The sequence below is a fragment of the Myxine glutinosa genome, chromosome 11 (assembly GCF_964187855.1).
Source record: "Myxine glutinosa chromosome 11, kmMyxGlut1.1, whole genome shotgun sequence".
Taxonomy (NCBI): domain Eukaryota; kingdom Metazoa; phylum Chordata; class Myxini; order Myxiniformes; family Myxinidae; genus Myxine; species Myxine glutinosa.
The window spans coordinates 35433179-35448792 of NC_136271.1; the positions used below are offsets into that span (position 1 = coordinate 35433179).

Below are 15614 nucleotides of genomic sequence, written 5' to 3' on the forward strand. Positions count from 1 at the left end.
CAACTTTCCCACGCTTTCTTTTGTAAAGTGCTCCTTGACTTCATGTCATTTGAAACCCCTTGCATTCCTGACTTCTTCTATAGCTCCAAAATTCTGGATCTTTTTTCTCACTTCCAAACCTCGTCTTTACACTAATATCCTTGCTGCTGCACCTGCTCGAACCTCTGATCACTGCCTCATTACCACCTGCCATCCAGACAGCAGTATCAGGAGCCGAAGTCTACCTCCGACATCCTTTGGCATTATGACTCTGTCAACTGGGACGACCTTCACCAATGTTTTGCAGACTACTCCTTTAAGACTCCTGTTTCTCTGCTGATTCCTTCACCATAGCAGACCAAATCGCTCAAATCATCTGAGGTACAGTGCATTCAGAAAGTATTCAGACCCCTTCACTTTTTTCACATTTTGTTATGTTGCAACCTTATGCTGAAATCGTTTAAATTCATTTTTTCCCTTATCAATCTACACTCAATACCCCATAATGACAAAGAGAAAACAGGACTTTAGAAAGTTTTGCAAATTTATTAAAAAGAAAAAACTGAAATATCACATTGACATAAGTATTCAGACCCTTTGCTATGACACTTGAAATTTAGCTCAGGTGCCTCCCATTTCTCTTGATCATCTTTGAGATGTTTCTACACCTTGATTGGAGTCCACCTGTGGTAAATTCAATTGATTGGACATGATTTGGAAAGGCACACACCTGTCTATATGAGGTCTCACAGCTGACAATGCATATCAGAGCAAAAACCAAGCCATGAGGTCGAAGGAATTGCCTGCAGAGCTCAGAGACAGGATTGTGTCGAGGCACAGATCTGGGGAAGCCTACAAAAAAAAATTCTGCTGCATTGAAGGTTCCCAAGAGCACAATGGCCTCCATAATTCTTAAATGGAAGAAGTTTGGAACAACCAGGACTCTTCCTAGAGCTGGCCGTCTGGCCAAACTGAGCAGTCGGAGGAGAAGGGCCTTGGTAAGAGAGGTGACCAAGAACCCGATGGTCACTCTGGCTGAGCTCCAGAGATCCTGTGTGGAGATGGGAGAAACTTCCAGAAGGACAACCATCACTGCAACACTCCACCGATCTGGGCTTTACGGCAGAGTGGCCAGAAGGAAGCCTCTCCTCAATGAAAGACACATGAAAGCCCGCTTGGTGTTTGCAAAAAAGCACCTAAAGGACTCTCAGACTGTGAGAAACAAGATTCTGTGGTGTGATGAAACCAAGATTGAACTGTTTGGCCTCAAATCTGACAGAGCCCATCCAACCTGACAGAGCTTGAGAGGATCTGCAGAGAAGAATGGCAGAAAATCCCCAAATCCAGGTGTGCAAAGCTTGTCGCGTCATACCCAAGAAGACTCGATGCTGTAATCACTGCCAAAGGTGCTTCAACTAAGTACTGAGTTAAGGGTCTGAATACTTATGTCAATGTGATATTTCCGTTTTTCTTTTTAATAAATTTGCAAAACTTTCTAAAATCCTGTTTTCTCTTTGTCATTATGGGGTAGAGTGTAGATTGATGAGGGAAAAAATGAATTTAACGATTTCAGCATAAGGCTGCAACATAACAAAGTGTGAAAAAAGTGAAGGGGTCTGAATACTTTTTGAATGCACTGTATATATGAACCCCCTTCCTCTCCTGCCCCCCCTCCCCTCCCCTTCCCACCACCCCCGCTCTCCCCGATCTCCTCCCCCCTCTCTCCCTCTCCTCCCCTTCATCCCCCCCTACCCCTCCCCCCTCCCTCGCCCAGCAACGCCAGGTACTTCTGCTAGTCTACGATATAAGAGAGATGTCTGTCTGTCTGTCTGTCTGTCTCTGTCATTGTGTGTCGCCACTGTGTGTCGCCATTTTTCTCAGATGGCTGAACGGATCTTCGTCAAACTTTCAGAGGTTCATCAGTGCGTGCCCAGGAGTGTTTTAGGCAAAAACAAAAAAAATGAAAAAAAAGATCGTTTTTTTGGAGTTTAATAACAAAATAAATAAATAAATCACTCGATAGTGCCGAAGCTTTTTAAAATTAATGACGGTTATATACAAGTACACATTCGCATACATAAATACAAAACAATTACCAGTCATTTGAATACAAATAAATCAAGCAATTCCGGAAGTGTACGAAAGTGGTAGTACGGCTTCTTCTTCCTGATCGGCATCACACTTAACTCAGAAACATGAGCCACTCCCCTTCCTCTCCTGCCTCTCCCCTCCCCTTCCCCCCATTCCCCCCTCTTCCCCCTCCAAGGTTCGACGACTGCCAAGCTCCTAAAAGTCATTGTTGACACCAAAGCTGAGTGCCAGCCAGCTAAAGGAACATTTATTTTTATTTTATCTACACCCTGGTCTGTATTTGAGTCTGCATGAGAGGTACCTCAAAGTAGATATTAGTTTTTACCGTACCTTTCGTTTTCACCTCTGATTTATTTTCATTAAATTACTGTGGTGTATTTTATTTGTCGTGTTCGTTTATGTGTTGTGGGTCTGGGAAAAAACCCGTGTGCTTCATGTGGATAAATGTCTCGCATCCTTCCATAACGCGCGCGCCAAAAATAACCGCTGTATATTCAGCTGGTCGCCTCAGAATTAAGGACCATTCTGGTTATTCATCCAAGGCTGGTGTTCATTGGCTACAGACATGACAATATATATATATATATATATACATATATTCGAGGCTCTTAGAAGAGCTAGTAATAGTACACTAAATGTATCAGGATGCAACAGGACAAAAATAACAGTTGAGAGAGGGTGAAATGCCAACAGCAGAGTTGAAGGCCAAGATAGAGGGAACTTGCACAAATAATGGGGTAATAGGTAATCATACTTATTGACTTGAAACATTAAAGCTTTTCATTTTTGTAAAAATTTCCAAAAATAAAATTCCACTTTGGCATTGAGGTATTATGTGTAGATCAGTGATCTCAATTCAATCCATTTTAAATTCAGGCTGTAACAACAAAATGTGAAAAAGTCAAGGGGTGTGAATACTGTCGCGCAACTCCGATTAACACTAGAGTCGCCGGATAGCCTAAACGGTCTTATTGGAGGCAACTACCCAAACACGGTTTCGGCTATGGCCACGCGGGAGGAAGAAGGAAAATGGAGGATGCGGCGAAAGCACTTAACTGCAGCACGCCGGCGTAGCTCCGGTCCTGTGAGAGGAAATTAACTCAAGCGGGCACAGGTTTGAATGGGGATGCAAAATAATACAAGGGTTTATTGAATAACAGGCAAGGACAGGGAAATACGCGCCGATAATAAAATATTCTAAATCAGGATCCCGCACACCAGATATCGAATACAAAATGAGGGGGATGAATTAATAAAAACAACACGTCATGTACTGATGTATTCGTGGATGCGGCCTTATATCGTCTCGTCGTCTTCCTTGGCTGCTGTCCAACACCGCTCTGTTCAGCCTCGATCGCACACCACGAGGTCCCTCGCTCCAAGTCCCACAAGGCCTCGCTCCAAGTCCCACAAGGCCTCACTCCAAGCGCCACGTGTTCAACGCAGGCCAGCGGCTCCACACGAGGTCGATTCGAACCACAGTCCTCGTCTCTGCGAACTCCTATCCACTCTCGTATCAAAACCAACTCTGCCCAAAAAACGTTCGGCGCTCGCTCAGGATCTCCGATCCTCCCGCTCAGGATCTCCGATCTCAGGATCCATGAACTGCCTCTCAACTTGCTCAGGATCTGCGATCTCTGCTCAACTCAACTCGGGCTCTCCCTCGCTCAGGATCTCTGAACTGCGCTGCCAGGAATCCAACTGCGAACGACCAACTCCTCGTATCAACTCAGGCTCCGCCTTCTCTCAACTGATCACGCTCAGTTCCACGCGCTCTTGTTTATAGCCTCGGCCAGTGACGTCAGCCCTGGCGCGCTGCCAACCAATCAGAGCCTCCACCGACTCGCCGGCTCGCCCAGGCGCACGCCCACTGCGCCACTCCCACTCTCGTTCTCTGTTCCTTCTCCTGGTGTTATAGCACGTGCTATTCGAGGTGGATAGGCCTGTCAGAGGTGTAAATGGCGGCGGCCATGTGGCGGTGTCCTGGCATGATTTCTTCCTAGGTCATGTCAGGGGGTAGGGCGTTATTAGTGTTGTACTAAGGGATCTGTCGGAATGTCTATGTGGTGTGCGGTGCCAAAAGGGACAGAGGTTTGGCTAACCAGGTGAGGACACACACAGGGGCGCGACTCCTTAATCCCTACTCTACGTATCACTTGAATCTCCTGGTAGATTCACAATTATACATCTTAACCGACAAAACGCCTACACATGAACTTATTACAGGTAGTTGTCCTTACCGCGACATCTTGAAGCATATTACCTATTCAGCTCTATTCTGCTCTACATATCACGACCCAAATTCATAACAATACTTTCTGAAGGCACTGTGTGCCAAGTGTTACGGATTCGTCCTTCCGTTATTGTGGTTTTCATCCACTGTAAACATTTTTGATTCCATGTACTATTATTGTTGTCGTTTAAGGGAGATAGAGGTTACTATTTTCCAAAGGTAAAAAAGTCAATGTTTTAAATGAAACCGGAACCGGATGACGACGAAGAGGCAGAGGGGAAAAGAAGTGAGTGAGTCGGACAAGAAGAAGCCGAGCGGCGTTGAGGTTTTGAGCCAAGGCTAGCGAACGGAGGTCACAAGCGAACTTTTGGGTTTCCCGGGAAAGGGATTCCTGCGACAGAGTTGTTATCGCTGTGACAGATCACAAGCGACAGTGACGCATTCCTGCGACAGCTGTGACACCTGCGTGTCAGGTTTTGCAGTGGATTCTGAAGAGAATCATTGGAGGGCCGTTACGTCTTGAGTACGGGCCGTCGGCCATTTTACCTCGCGCATTTACGCTTCGCTCAAGGTTTTTCACCTCGCTTCATCCATTTTCACCGCATTCAGACGTGAATCTGGTGTGTGTGTGTGTGTGTGTGTGTGTGTGTGTGTGTAACATGGATTTTGAAGGTAAATCTGCGGTTCGCCGATTTGGAGCCGTGAAACGTCCATACCTGAGGGTGTGATTTCCCAGTCACATGGAGGGCGCCTTTGGATTTCCCAGTCGCCTTGAGGGCACCTTTGCGCAGCTTTGGCCACGTGACTGTGACCGTCATCCAAACGGGATTCTGGTCTCGATTGGACATCGTTCTGACGATCGCTGGAGCGGATCGACCTGGGCTTGATGCCGGAATAGAGACATTGGGGAATGTTCTTCTTTTTGCTCAGTTGGAGCACAGTGAGTTATATTCTACGAACCCGATGGTACTGAAGCGCGGTGCTACGCGCGCGACTTGCTACCAAGGAGGAAGCGGACAACGCGGTTAAACAAAAGTGTCTTTATTGACAAGAGGTCACTGTAGCACTAGCGCGCTCCGGGCTGCGCGCCCAGTGTAAATCCTGAGGCCACACCTACCCCTCGGGCATGGCCGCCGCCCACTTGGTGCGCGGAATGATGTCACCACGCCAGTGGGCTTTCCTGTCCGCCACACGCGCCCCCCCAGAATTCCCGCGCACCTGGAGGGCCAGTTTGTGGGGCAAACGGATGACCCGGCCGAAGCGCCCTCTGGCGACCGGCGGCGTCCGGGGTGCAGGGATGCCAGCTGGGATGCCCCCGGCTGTACCCGGGATGGGTGCCGGGCCGGGGGGCGGCGTGCCGGCGGTGCTGGGCGGTGCCGGGGGTCCGCCCACCGGGGGGCGGCCCCGACGCGGGGGCCGAGCCACCGGCGGTGGGTGGTCCACGTCGAGGTGGGCTGGCTTGATTCGATCCACCGATACGCGGTCGGGAGTATTTCACCCCGGTCTCCAGCACGCGGAAAGGCCCGTCGTACGGGGGCCGCAGTGGTGTCCGGTGGGCGTCGTGCCGGACGAAGACATACTCCGCGGTGTGAAGCTCCGGGGCGACGTGCGTGGGTGGGTGCCCGTGGTGCGCCGTCGGGACCGGGGCGAACCTCTGGGCGGTCTCCTGCAGCGCGGAGCGCTCCTGCGCCGCGGACCAAGGTGCCGTGGAGTCGGGGAGGAACTCGCCCGGCACCCGCAGCGGTTGTCCAAACACCAACTCCGCCGCGGATGCGCGCAGGTCCTCCTTGGGCGCCGTCCGGAGGCCCAGCAGGACCCAGGGGAGCCTGTCGACCCAGCCGCCGTCACGGAGGGTGGCCCGGAGCGCGGCCTTCAACAAGCGGTGGAACCGCTCGCACAGGCCGTTAGCCTGGGGGTGGTACGCCATGGTGCGGTGCAGCTGGACCCCGAGCCCCCGCGCGACCACCCCCCAGAGCTCCGAGGTGAACTGGGGGCCGCGGTCGGACGAGATGTCCGAGGGGGCGCCGAACCGGGCGAACCAGGTGGCGATGAACGCCTGCGCGACGTCCGCCGCCGTCGTTGACGCCAAAGGCACGGCCTCCGGGTGGTGCGGTCCATCATGGTCAGGACGTGGGTGAAACCCCGCGAGGGGGGCAGCGGTCCCACCAGGTCCACGTGAACGTGGTAAAACCGACGTTCCGGCACCGCAAACGGGGCCAATGGGGCCTGGGTGTGTCGGTGCACCTTCGCGCGCTGGCACACGAGGCACGTCCTGGCACAGCCGCGGACGGCCTTCCGGAGGCCATGCCAGACAAACTTGTCGGCGATCAACCTCTGGGAGGCCCTAGTGCCCGGGTGGGACAGGCCGTGGATGGAGTCGAAAATCCGGCGCTGCCAGCCCGCGGGCACGATGGGGAGAGGCCGCCCGAGGGAGACGTCGCACCAGAGGGCCGTGCCCGTGCCGTTGAACGGCACCTCGGTGACGCGGAGGCCCGTAACGGCGGTCTGCAAGGCCTGGACGTCGGGGTCGGCGGCCTGGTCCGCCGCCATCCGGGCGTAGTCGATGCCGAGGTGGACTGCGTGGGCAACGGACCAGGAAAGGCAATCCGCCACCGGGTTGTCCTTCCCCGCGACGTGCCGGATGTCCGTCGTGTATTCGGACACGGCCGAGAGGTGACGCTGCTGCCGGGCCGACCACGGCTCGGCGACCTTGCCCATCGCGAACACAAGTGGCTTGTGGTCGACGAAGGCCGTGAACGCACGGCCCTCGAGCAGATGGCGGAAGTGCCTGACCGCCAGGTGGAGCCCGAGCAACTCGCGGTCGAAGGTATTGAACCGGCGTTCGGGCGGGCGAAGCTGCGGGCTGAAGAACGCCAGCGGTTGCCAAGCTCCACGCACCCATTGCTCGTGCACCGCGCCCACCGCATAGTCCGAGGCGTCGGTGGTGAGGGCGATCGGTGCATCGGGCGCCGGGTGCGCGAGCATGGTGGCGTTAGCCAAGGCGAGCTTCGCACCCACGAACGCCGCGTCCATCTGCTCGGTCCAGGTGACGTCACCTTTGCCCGGCTTCTCCCCGGAGGGCCTCGTGCAAGGGGCGCAGGAGCTGGGCGATGCGGGGCAGGAAACGGTGGTAAAGGTTTACCATGCCCAAGAACTCCTGGAGCCCCCTGATCGTGCGGGGGCACGGAAACCCTTTCACCGCCTCCACCTTGGCTGGTAGGGGGACGGCCCCGTGCCTGGTGATGCGGTGCCCCAAAAAGTCGATTTCGGCGACACCGAACCGGCACTTGGCGGGGTTCACGATCAGGCCGTGCTGGCCCAGGCGTTCGAAGAGCGTGCGGAGATGGTGTAGGTGCTCTTCGCGGGATGCGCTTGCAACGAGGATATCATCCAGATAGACGTAGACGAAATCCAAGTCGCGCAAGACGCTGTCCATGAGGCGCTGGAACGCCTGACCCGCATTCTTCAAACCGAAGGACATCCGAAGAAATTTGAAAAGACCTAACGGCGTGATGACAGCCGTCTTCGGGATGTCCTCCGGCCTGACGGGGACCTGGTGGTAACCGCGTATGAGGTCCATCTTTGAGAAGAAGGACATATTCGCCAAGCGGGCGGAAAAGTCCTGAATATGGGGGACGGGGTAGCGGTCGGGGGTGGTGGCGTCGTTGAGACAGCGGTAGTCCCCGCACGGTCGCCATCCCCCGCCGGGCTTGGGCACGATGTGGAGCGGCGACGCCCAAGCGCTCTCGGAGTGCCGCATGATGCCGAGCCGCTCCAGCGTAGCAAACTCCGCTTTAGCTACCGCGAGCTTCGTCGGCTCGAGGCGGCGTGCCCGGGCGTAGACCGGTGGCCCGGCGGTGGGGATGTGATGTTCCACCCCGTGTTTGACGGTCCCCGCCGAGAAGGTGGGCCTCGTGAGGGCCGGGAAATGGGCGAGGAGGCGGGTGAATTCGTCCGCTGCCGGAAGCGTGCAGATGAACCTGGCCGGAACGGAACCGCTCAGCAAGCCGCTCGATGAGCCGCTCCATGAGCTGCTCAACGAGGCGGGCAACGCGCAAGCGAGCGAGCTGAACGTCTCAGCCTGGACAGGCCTTCTGTACTTGACGTCGACCAACAGGCCATTGGCACAGAGGAAGTCCACGCCGAGCAGTGCCATAGGCACGTCGGCAGTGACGAACGACCATCCGAAAACCTGCCCTCCGAACCGCAGAGAAAGGCAGCGTTTTCCGTACGTGCGAATGGGCGTACCGTTGGCAGCAAGCAGCGCGGGGCCCCGGCCCGCGGACTGCTTGTCGGACGTACCGGCGGGAACGACACTCACCTGCACTCCCGTGTCGCACAGGTAACGGCACCCGGATAAGGTGTCCGTTATGTATAGGAGGCTGTTTAATCGGCCGGCGCTCAGTGCCACTACCGAGGGCCGGCCCGGGCGTTTCCCGACCTGCCAAATGAGCACGGTGGGCGACATTGCCGAGCCTCGTGGCCGAACCTAGCGTGGAAATGGCACCAGGTTTGCGGCGAAGCCGGAGGCCGCGGTTTCCGCGGTGGTGGTGGGCGGGGCGTGGCGGCTGCCACGAGGCGCCCCTCGGAGCAGGGGTGGGCACCCGCAGGAGGTTCGGGCTCGGGAGCCGCTACGGCCGCACCGAAACTCGCCTGCGTGTCCAAAGCCGTGTAGAACTTGTCGGCCTCGGCCGCGAACGCACGGGGTTCCGTCGTCGCGGAACCGGCCAACGCGAGGCGGACTCGTGCCGGCAGCTGGCGTCGAAATAACGCCTGGAATAGAGCGTTCGGGGTTTCGTCGCCCATGAGCGACAGCATATGGCCATTCGGACTGACGGTCGCGTGTCACCGAGCTCGGGGAGGTCCAAGAGGCGATCGGCCCATGCGTCCACTGTGAGGCCGAACGTGGCGAGGAGGAGGCGCTTGATCGCCTCGTACTTGTCGTGGGCCGGTGGGTTACTCAGGACCGACACGACGCGGGCGACCACGTGGCAGTAGCGTGTCTCGTCCGCCGTGATGCGTCGAAGCCTGAACTGGGCTTCGGCCTGCAGGAATCAGATCTCCGCCTGAGCTTCCCAGAACTCGGGGAGCTTTATCGCTACCGCGTTGGTTGCCATGGCTGTGGCGGTTTCAGGTGGTCAGTGACGGCTGACCAAACGTCGGAGTCACCAATGAAGCGCGGTGCTACGCGCGCGACTTGCTACCAAGGAGGAAGCGGACAACGCGGTTAAACAAAAGTGTCTTTATTGACAAGAGGTCACTGTAGCACTGGCGCGCTCCGGGCTGCGCGCCCAGTGTATATCCTGAGGCCATGCCTACCCCTCAGGCGTGGCCGCCGCCCACTTGGTGCGCGGAATGATGTCACCACGCCAGTGGGCTTTCGTGTCCGCCACAGTACCATCATGGGAAATATATATTGGTTGTGCAATTGATTACTATTGTTGTTGTACTGTTATTCTTGTGTGATCTTAATACAATATTTGTTTGTTGGTAACAATTGGTGTGGCTTCACCATTGATCTTTGACATACAGAATAACACATTTTTCTGCCGTGACTCCTCTCGGGGCTCGGAGGTACACCGTGACCGGGGGTTGGGGAGGAGCACGTAACACAAGTGAGCCGTTTTGTATTCTGGGATAAGAAGAGGGCATATTATTGGTCTGCTAGACCTGTAACCTGCAGCATAAAGCCGTTTCCAGACAGTTCTCGTGGATAACCTATGAGGGAGATTTCATTCATGCCACACCACTGCTTGTGGCAAAATAAATACGTCTGACAAGCCCAATCGGAGCTGAATTGTCTCTGTTAGAGCTCACCCTACTCTGGGTCATATGTAGGTCATCTTAAGGCCTGTCTTTAGCATCATTGGTTTGTTGATGTGTGCAGATCAATCTGCTGATAACAGTCCAATGGGGGCCAGGTTGACATACGTGTGCACACCACATACACATGCACACACAGACACACACGCACAGGCAGGCACACACACGTCACTTTTTGTTATAACAAAGTAAGGAGCTCAAATTACTAGTTGTGCTGTGAGCTGCTTGCAAGTTTGGCAAGATTTTAAGCAAACAAGGGACGGATTTTAAAAGAACATTTGACATGCTAAACTGAAGCTTGATGCAAAATTCTGATTGACTACCTAAATTGCCACAAAATATCACTCACCACACCATTGTGGTGACAATAGCTGAGTACGGGGAAGCGGCCATGCTGGCGAAAGGCTGCAGATTTTTGCAGCATGTCATCCTCTACGGTGTCAGGCACAATGACGACTGCCGGGTACGTGGGGCACAAACTGTAGTCTTTGTTTACGTCACTCAGTCTCCAACCCTATGACACAAAAATGCATAAGCAGCTAATGGTGAAAGCATGAAATCAATGATGTGAAGTGCAAGAATGTGCCTACAGAACAGAGCCTGCATGGGCTTGCTAAATGTTATGGCATGTGAATGGGTAACATATCAATAATCCAAAGCTTAATAGACAAGTTTACAGAAGCCATCTTTAGGACAAAACAATGGATATCAATGGTATAGTTAGCAGAAAAACTCTGTTCACAGAAAGTAAAGAGGACTTGATGAAACAGTTGCAGACATTGAAGAAGGAGAGTGAAATAGCTGGTCTACATGTAAACCTAAGAAAATACAAAAATTTTGTCAACCGAAAAGATTGACGTGTTGGAGACTAATGTTAAAAATTCCATGGACTGCAAAAACGACAAACAAATCAGTGTTTGAAGAAATTAGACCACAATGTACATTAGAAGCACTGCTCCCCTTATCTGGAAAAACCTAGTAAGTCAAATTTTAGTTAAAATCGACTTGGACTTAAAAACTGAATTAGACTTAAAAAGAAAAAGAAAAAGAAAAAAGATGCGTACTGGGAACATTGTCCCACATGGTCAGCTAACACGCCAAAACTAATTGTCTCCTTTTCCCAGCACCCTCATCCCAAAGGTCCATGGTTTTTTTCTGAATATCTCAAATTCCAGTGGAGAGCTTTTAGTCGGATAAACCACCTCTGTTTACTATCAAAATTCATGGAAAATAATTGCACAGGTGTAAAGACATTTAAACCCATGTGAAGAGACGTCTGCCAATGCAGGGAATAGACATAAATCACAACTCTAAGTGGCAGACAAACAAAGATAGCCAGTCTTTGAGCATGGAGGGAAGGGGGGGGGGAGAGGCAGGGAAGGGAGGAGCAAGGGGAGAGTGGGGGAGGCCTCCTTTTGATATGGCAACATGCCATGAGAATATCTCACCAATGAAGACAACCGTTTAATCTCTTCACTTGGGTTATAGAGTTGCCAATCCTCCTTTATTGCCTCAAACATTGGGCGATGGAAGAATGGGTACATCAAGGACGTATTCAGAGTTGAAAGAACCTTGCAACAAAGAGGAGAAAACAAATTAACTGCCTTATAAATAAAGGATGCTCGCTATGAAGGGCCATGAAGACTGATATTATATCCAACCATTTCACTCATCTACATGTTTCATTTAAGTGAAAAATAATAACTTCAAGTGGGACTCAATGTTGTCTTTGAAAAGACAAATTTGCTCATACCATCATCATTATAGAACCCGGTGTGTACCCCGGTTTAGAATAGGTACACCGTATCCCTGCGTGTCGTAAGAGGCGACTAAAAGGGTTGGTGTCAGGAAGGGCATCCGGCCATAAAAACATTGCCTCAAAAAGAGAACCGTGACAATTACAAGGAGATATGGGCAGGGTACAGCCCGAAGTACCCTGTGGGGGACCCCACTCCCTCTCGTCAAAACTCAAGGTGGGGAACCCGATCGAAGCAAGGATGGAAATCTCTCCATTTATGACGACGAAAAGTCTGATGCCTGACGTGGAGATCGGTTTCTGAGGTTTGGGACGTGGAATGTAGGGACAATGACAGGGAGATCAGGAGAAGTGGTGGAAGTATTGGTCAGAAGAAGAGTGGACATATGTTGTGTGCGAGACAAGATGGAAGGGAAGTGGTGTGAGAATGGTGAAGGGTAGGCAGGGACAGAAATACAGGTTTGTGTGGCAAGGGTGCCCAGAAGGTGTGAATGGTGTTGGAGTCCTGTTTTCTGAGGAGTTTGTAGACAGTGTGGTGAGTGTGACGAGAGCGAGTGAAAGGTTGATGATGGTGAAAATGATGATTGGAAAGCTTTTGGTGAACGTCATTTCGGGATATGCTCCGCAGGTTGGTCGGAGCGATGAAGAGAACGACAAGTTCTGGTGTGCAATAGAGAAGCTGATGGAAAACGTGAAAGATAACGAAGTTGTTGTGGTAGGAGGAGACCTAAATGGACATGTGGGAAGGAGTATGGACGGTTTTGAGGGAGTTCATGGGGATTATGGTGTGAGAAATGGAGAAGGTGAAAGGATTTTGGAGTTTGCTGATGGAGCTGATTTGTTGACTTGTAATACTCAGTTCCAGAAAGAGGATAATAAGCTTGTTACATACACGTCAGGTGGGTCGACGACAACCGTTGACTACCTGATGGTGCGTAGGCGAGATAGGGGGCACCTCCGGGACACAAAGGTGATCCCGGGGGAGGAGGCTGTTTCACAGCACCACTTGGTTGTCTGCGACATAAGGTTGAAAGGTGCGAGGAGAGCTCGGCGGGTGAAGTACCAACCGAGAATGAAGGTGTGGAGGTTGAAAGAGGTGACAGTGAGGGAGGCATTAAAAGAGAGGCTGAATATGGTAGAGGATGATGTGGTTGAGCTTGAAAGTGGTTGGATGTTAATGAAAGAAAGTCTGTTGGGAGCCGTTGGTGAGGTATGTGGATGGACAAAACGACCACCGAGGCACTCGGAAACATGGTGGTGGGATGATGAAGTTGGAAAGAAGATTGACGAGAAGAGGAAGAAGTTCAAGGAGTGGCAGAAGGCGAAGGGTACAGGGGAAGAAAAGGAAGAGCATGAAAGTTATAAGGCAGCCAAGAAGGCTGCAAAGAAAGAGGTAGCAAAGGCGCAGGAGGCATGTCGGAAAATGTTCGGAGAACGCTTGGATTTAGAAGAGGGTCAGAGAGCGGTATTCAGGATGGCAAAGCAGATAGCAAAAGAGAGGTGTGATGTGATGGGGGTGAGTTGCTTGAAGGATGAAGTGGGACAAATCGTTGTGGACCCAGATGGAATTAAAGGAAGATGGAAGAGATATATGGAAATACTGTTGAATGCCGAGAATGAATGGGATGGCAACATAGAGAGTAACCCAGTTTTAGGACCGGCAGAGAAGATAACCGAGAAGGAAGTTGAGGAAGCGATTAAAGCAATGAAGAGTAGAAAAGCGGGAGGGCCGACGGGAGTTGTGGGAGATATGTTGAAGGCAGCGGGAAATTGGGGTGTGAAGAGAATGACAGAGATCTGCAATCTGGTGGTGAAAGAAGGCCGCATTCCAGTGGTTTGGGAGCTGAGTACCCTCGTCCCTCTATACAAGGGGAAAGGTGACCCTCTGGACTGTGGCTCGTATCGAGCGATAAAGTTATTGGAGCATGGAATGAAGGTATTGGAAAGGGTGTTGGAGAGGAGGATAAGGAAGAAAGTGAAGATTGACGAAATGCAGTTTGGATTTATGCCAGGAAGAGCAACGACAGACGCGCTTTTCATTGTGAGGCAGTTGCAGAAGTACATGGAGAAGAGGAAGGAGTTGTTTCTTGGGTTTGTTGATCTGGAGAAAGCATTTGATAGGGTTCCACGTGAAGTAGTGACATGTGCAATGAGGAAGTTAGCAGTGGAGGAATGGTTGATCAGAGTAGTGATGGCAATGTACAAAAGAGCGCGCACAGCTGTAAGGACGAAGGACGGGAACAGTGGTGAGTTTGAGGTGAAGGTGGGAGTGTATCAGGGGTCGGTACTAAGTCCACAACCATTTGTAGCTGTGATGGAGGCGCTGGCTCAGAACGTAAAGGAGGGTTTACCGTGGGAGTTGTTGTATGCAGATGATCTGGTGTTGATTGCAGAAAGTATGGATGGACTGAAGGAGAAGATGAACAAGTGGAAGGAATGTATGGAGACGAAAGGTCTGAAGGTGAATATCGGAAAAACAAAGGTGATGGCAAGTGGTAAAGCATGTGGTGAGGTGGAAAGAACTGGGAAGTGGCCATGTGCTATGTGCAGGAAGGGTGTTGGAGTGAACTCAATTCAATGTACAATGTGCGCTGAGTGGGTTCATCAAAAATGTAGTGGTTTGAGAGGGTCATTAACCAGTGTGGCAGCTACATTCAAGTGTAAGGTGTGCACAGAGGGAGCTGCAGATGGAGGAAATGTTGAGTTGGATCTTGGAGACGGCATGAAGCTGGAAGGTGTGAAAACATTTGTTACCTCGGAGACATGCTGAATTGAGAAGGTGGATCAGACTCGGCAACGGTTGCTGGAGTGAGATGTGCATGGAAGAAGTTTCGGGAACTGAGTGGCGTGCTGACGAGGAGGGGCGGCGTGTCATTGAAGCTGAAGGGAAAGGTGTATGCTGCATGTGTGAGAAGTGTTATGATTTATGGGAGTGAGACATGGGTAAAGAACATAGAGCAGCAACGAAGGCTGGAAAGGGTGGAAATGCGAATGGTTCGGTGGATGTGTGGAGTATCGTTGAGAGAGAGGAAGCCAAATGATGAATTGCGAAAGATGATGGGAATAGAGCCTGTGATGGCTGCTGTGAAGAGAAACAGTTTGAGATGGTTTGGTCATGTGTTGAGGAAGGATGAAAGTGACTGGTTGAGAAGAGTGATGGAAATGAATGTGGAAGGAAGTAGAGGACGGGGAAGACCGAGAAAGACTTGGCTAAAGATGGTCGAAGAAGAAATGCGGGCCAGGGGGTTAACAAGGGGAGATGCAGAAAATAGGGCAAAATGGAGAACATTGTCATGGGGACCGCAAGGCTAACCCCCGCTCTAGCAGGGAAAATGGCCCTTTAAAATGCCAACACACACACACACACACACACACACACACACACACACACACACACACACACACACACACACACACACACACACACACACACACACACACACACACACACACACACCATCATTATAGAAATCAAATATTATGAAATGAAACAAAATATACTTTATGTAAAGCTCTGTTTTGTAAGTGGATCTACATTTGACTCACCAATTTGAATAGGTACATTCTCGAGATCGTTCTTATTAGTGGGAAAAAAAAATCCAATGAGAGGCAATTATTTATTTGCATATTTAATCAAGTTCGCTTTCTACCTTGTACTGTACGGCATGTGGCAATTAAACCCATATTGATTTGCTGACGCTACTCCACTACACCACATTTTAATTAGCCCGA

At 51.7% G+C, this 15614-nt stretch overlaps 1 protein-coding gene across 5 annotated transcripts in view; it reads right to left on the reverse strand.

Moving 5' to 3' along the window:
* The window catches only part of MTMR9 (myotubularin related protein 9), a 41746-nt gene that overhangs the window by 13097 nt on the left and 13035 nt on the right, over window positions 1-15614 (reverse strand). For all 5 annotated transcript variants that reach the window (XM_068100185.2, XM_068100186.2, XM_068100183.2 and 2 more), the window contains 2 exons: window positions 11575-11697; window positions 10476-10640 (listed from right to left, as the gene is read on the reverse strand). In XM_068100185.2, the coding sequence (XP_067956286.2) occupies window positions 10476-10640; window positions 11575-11697 (288 nt within the window). The remainder of the gene's footprint in view (window positions 1-10475; window positions 10641-11574; window positions 11698-15614) is intronic.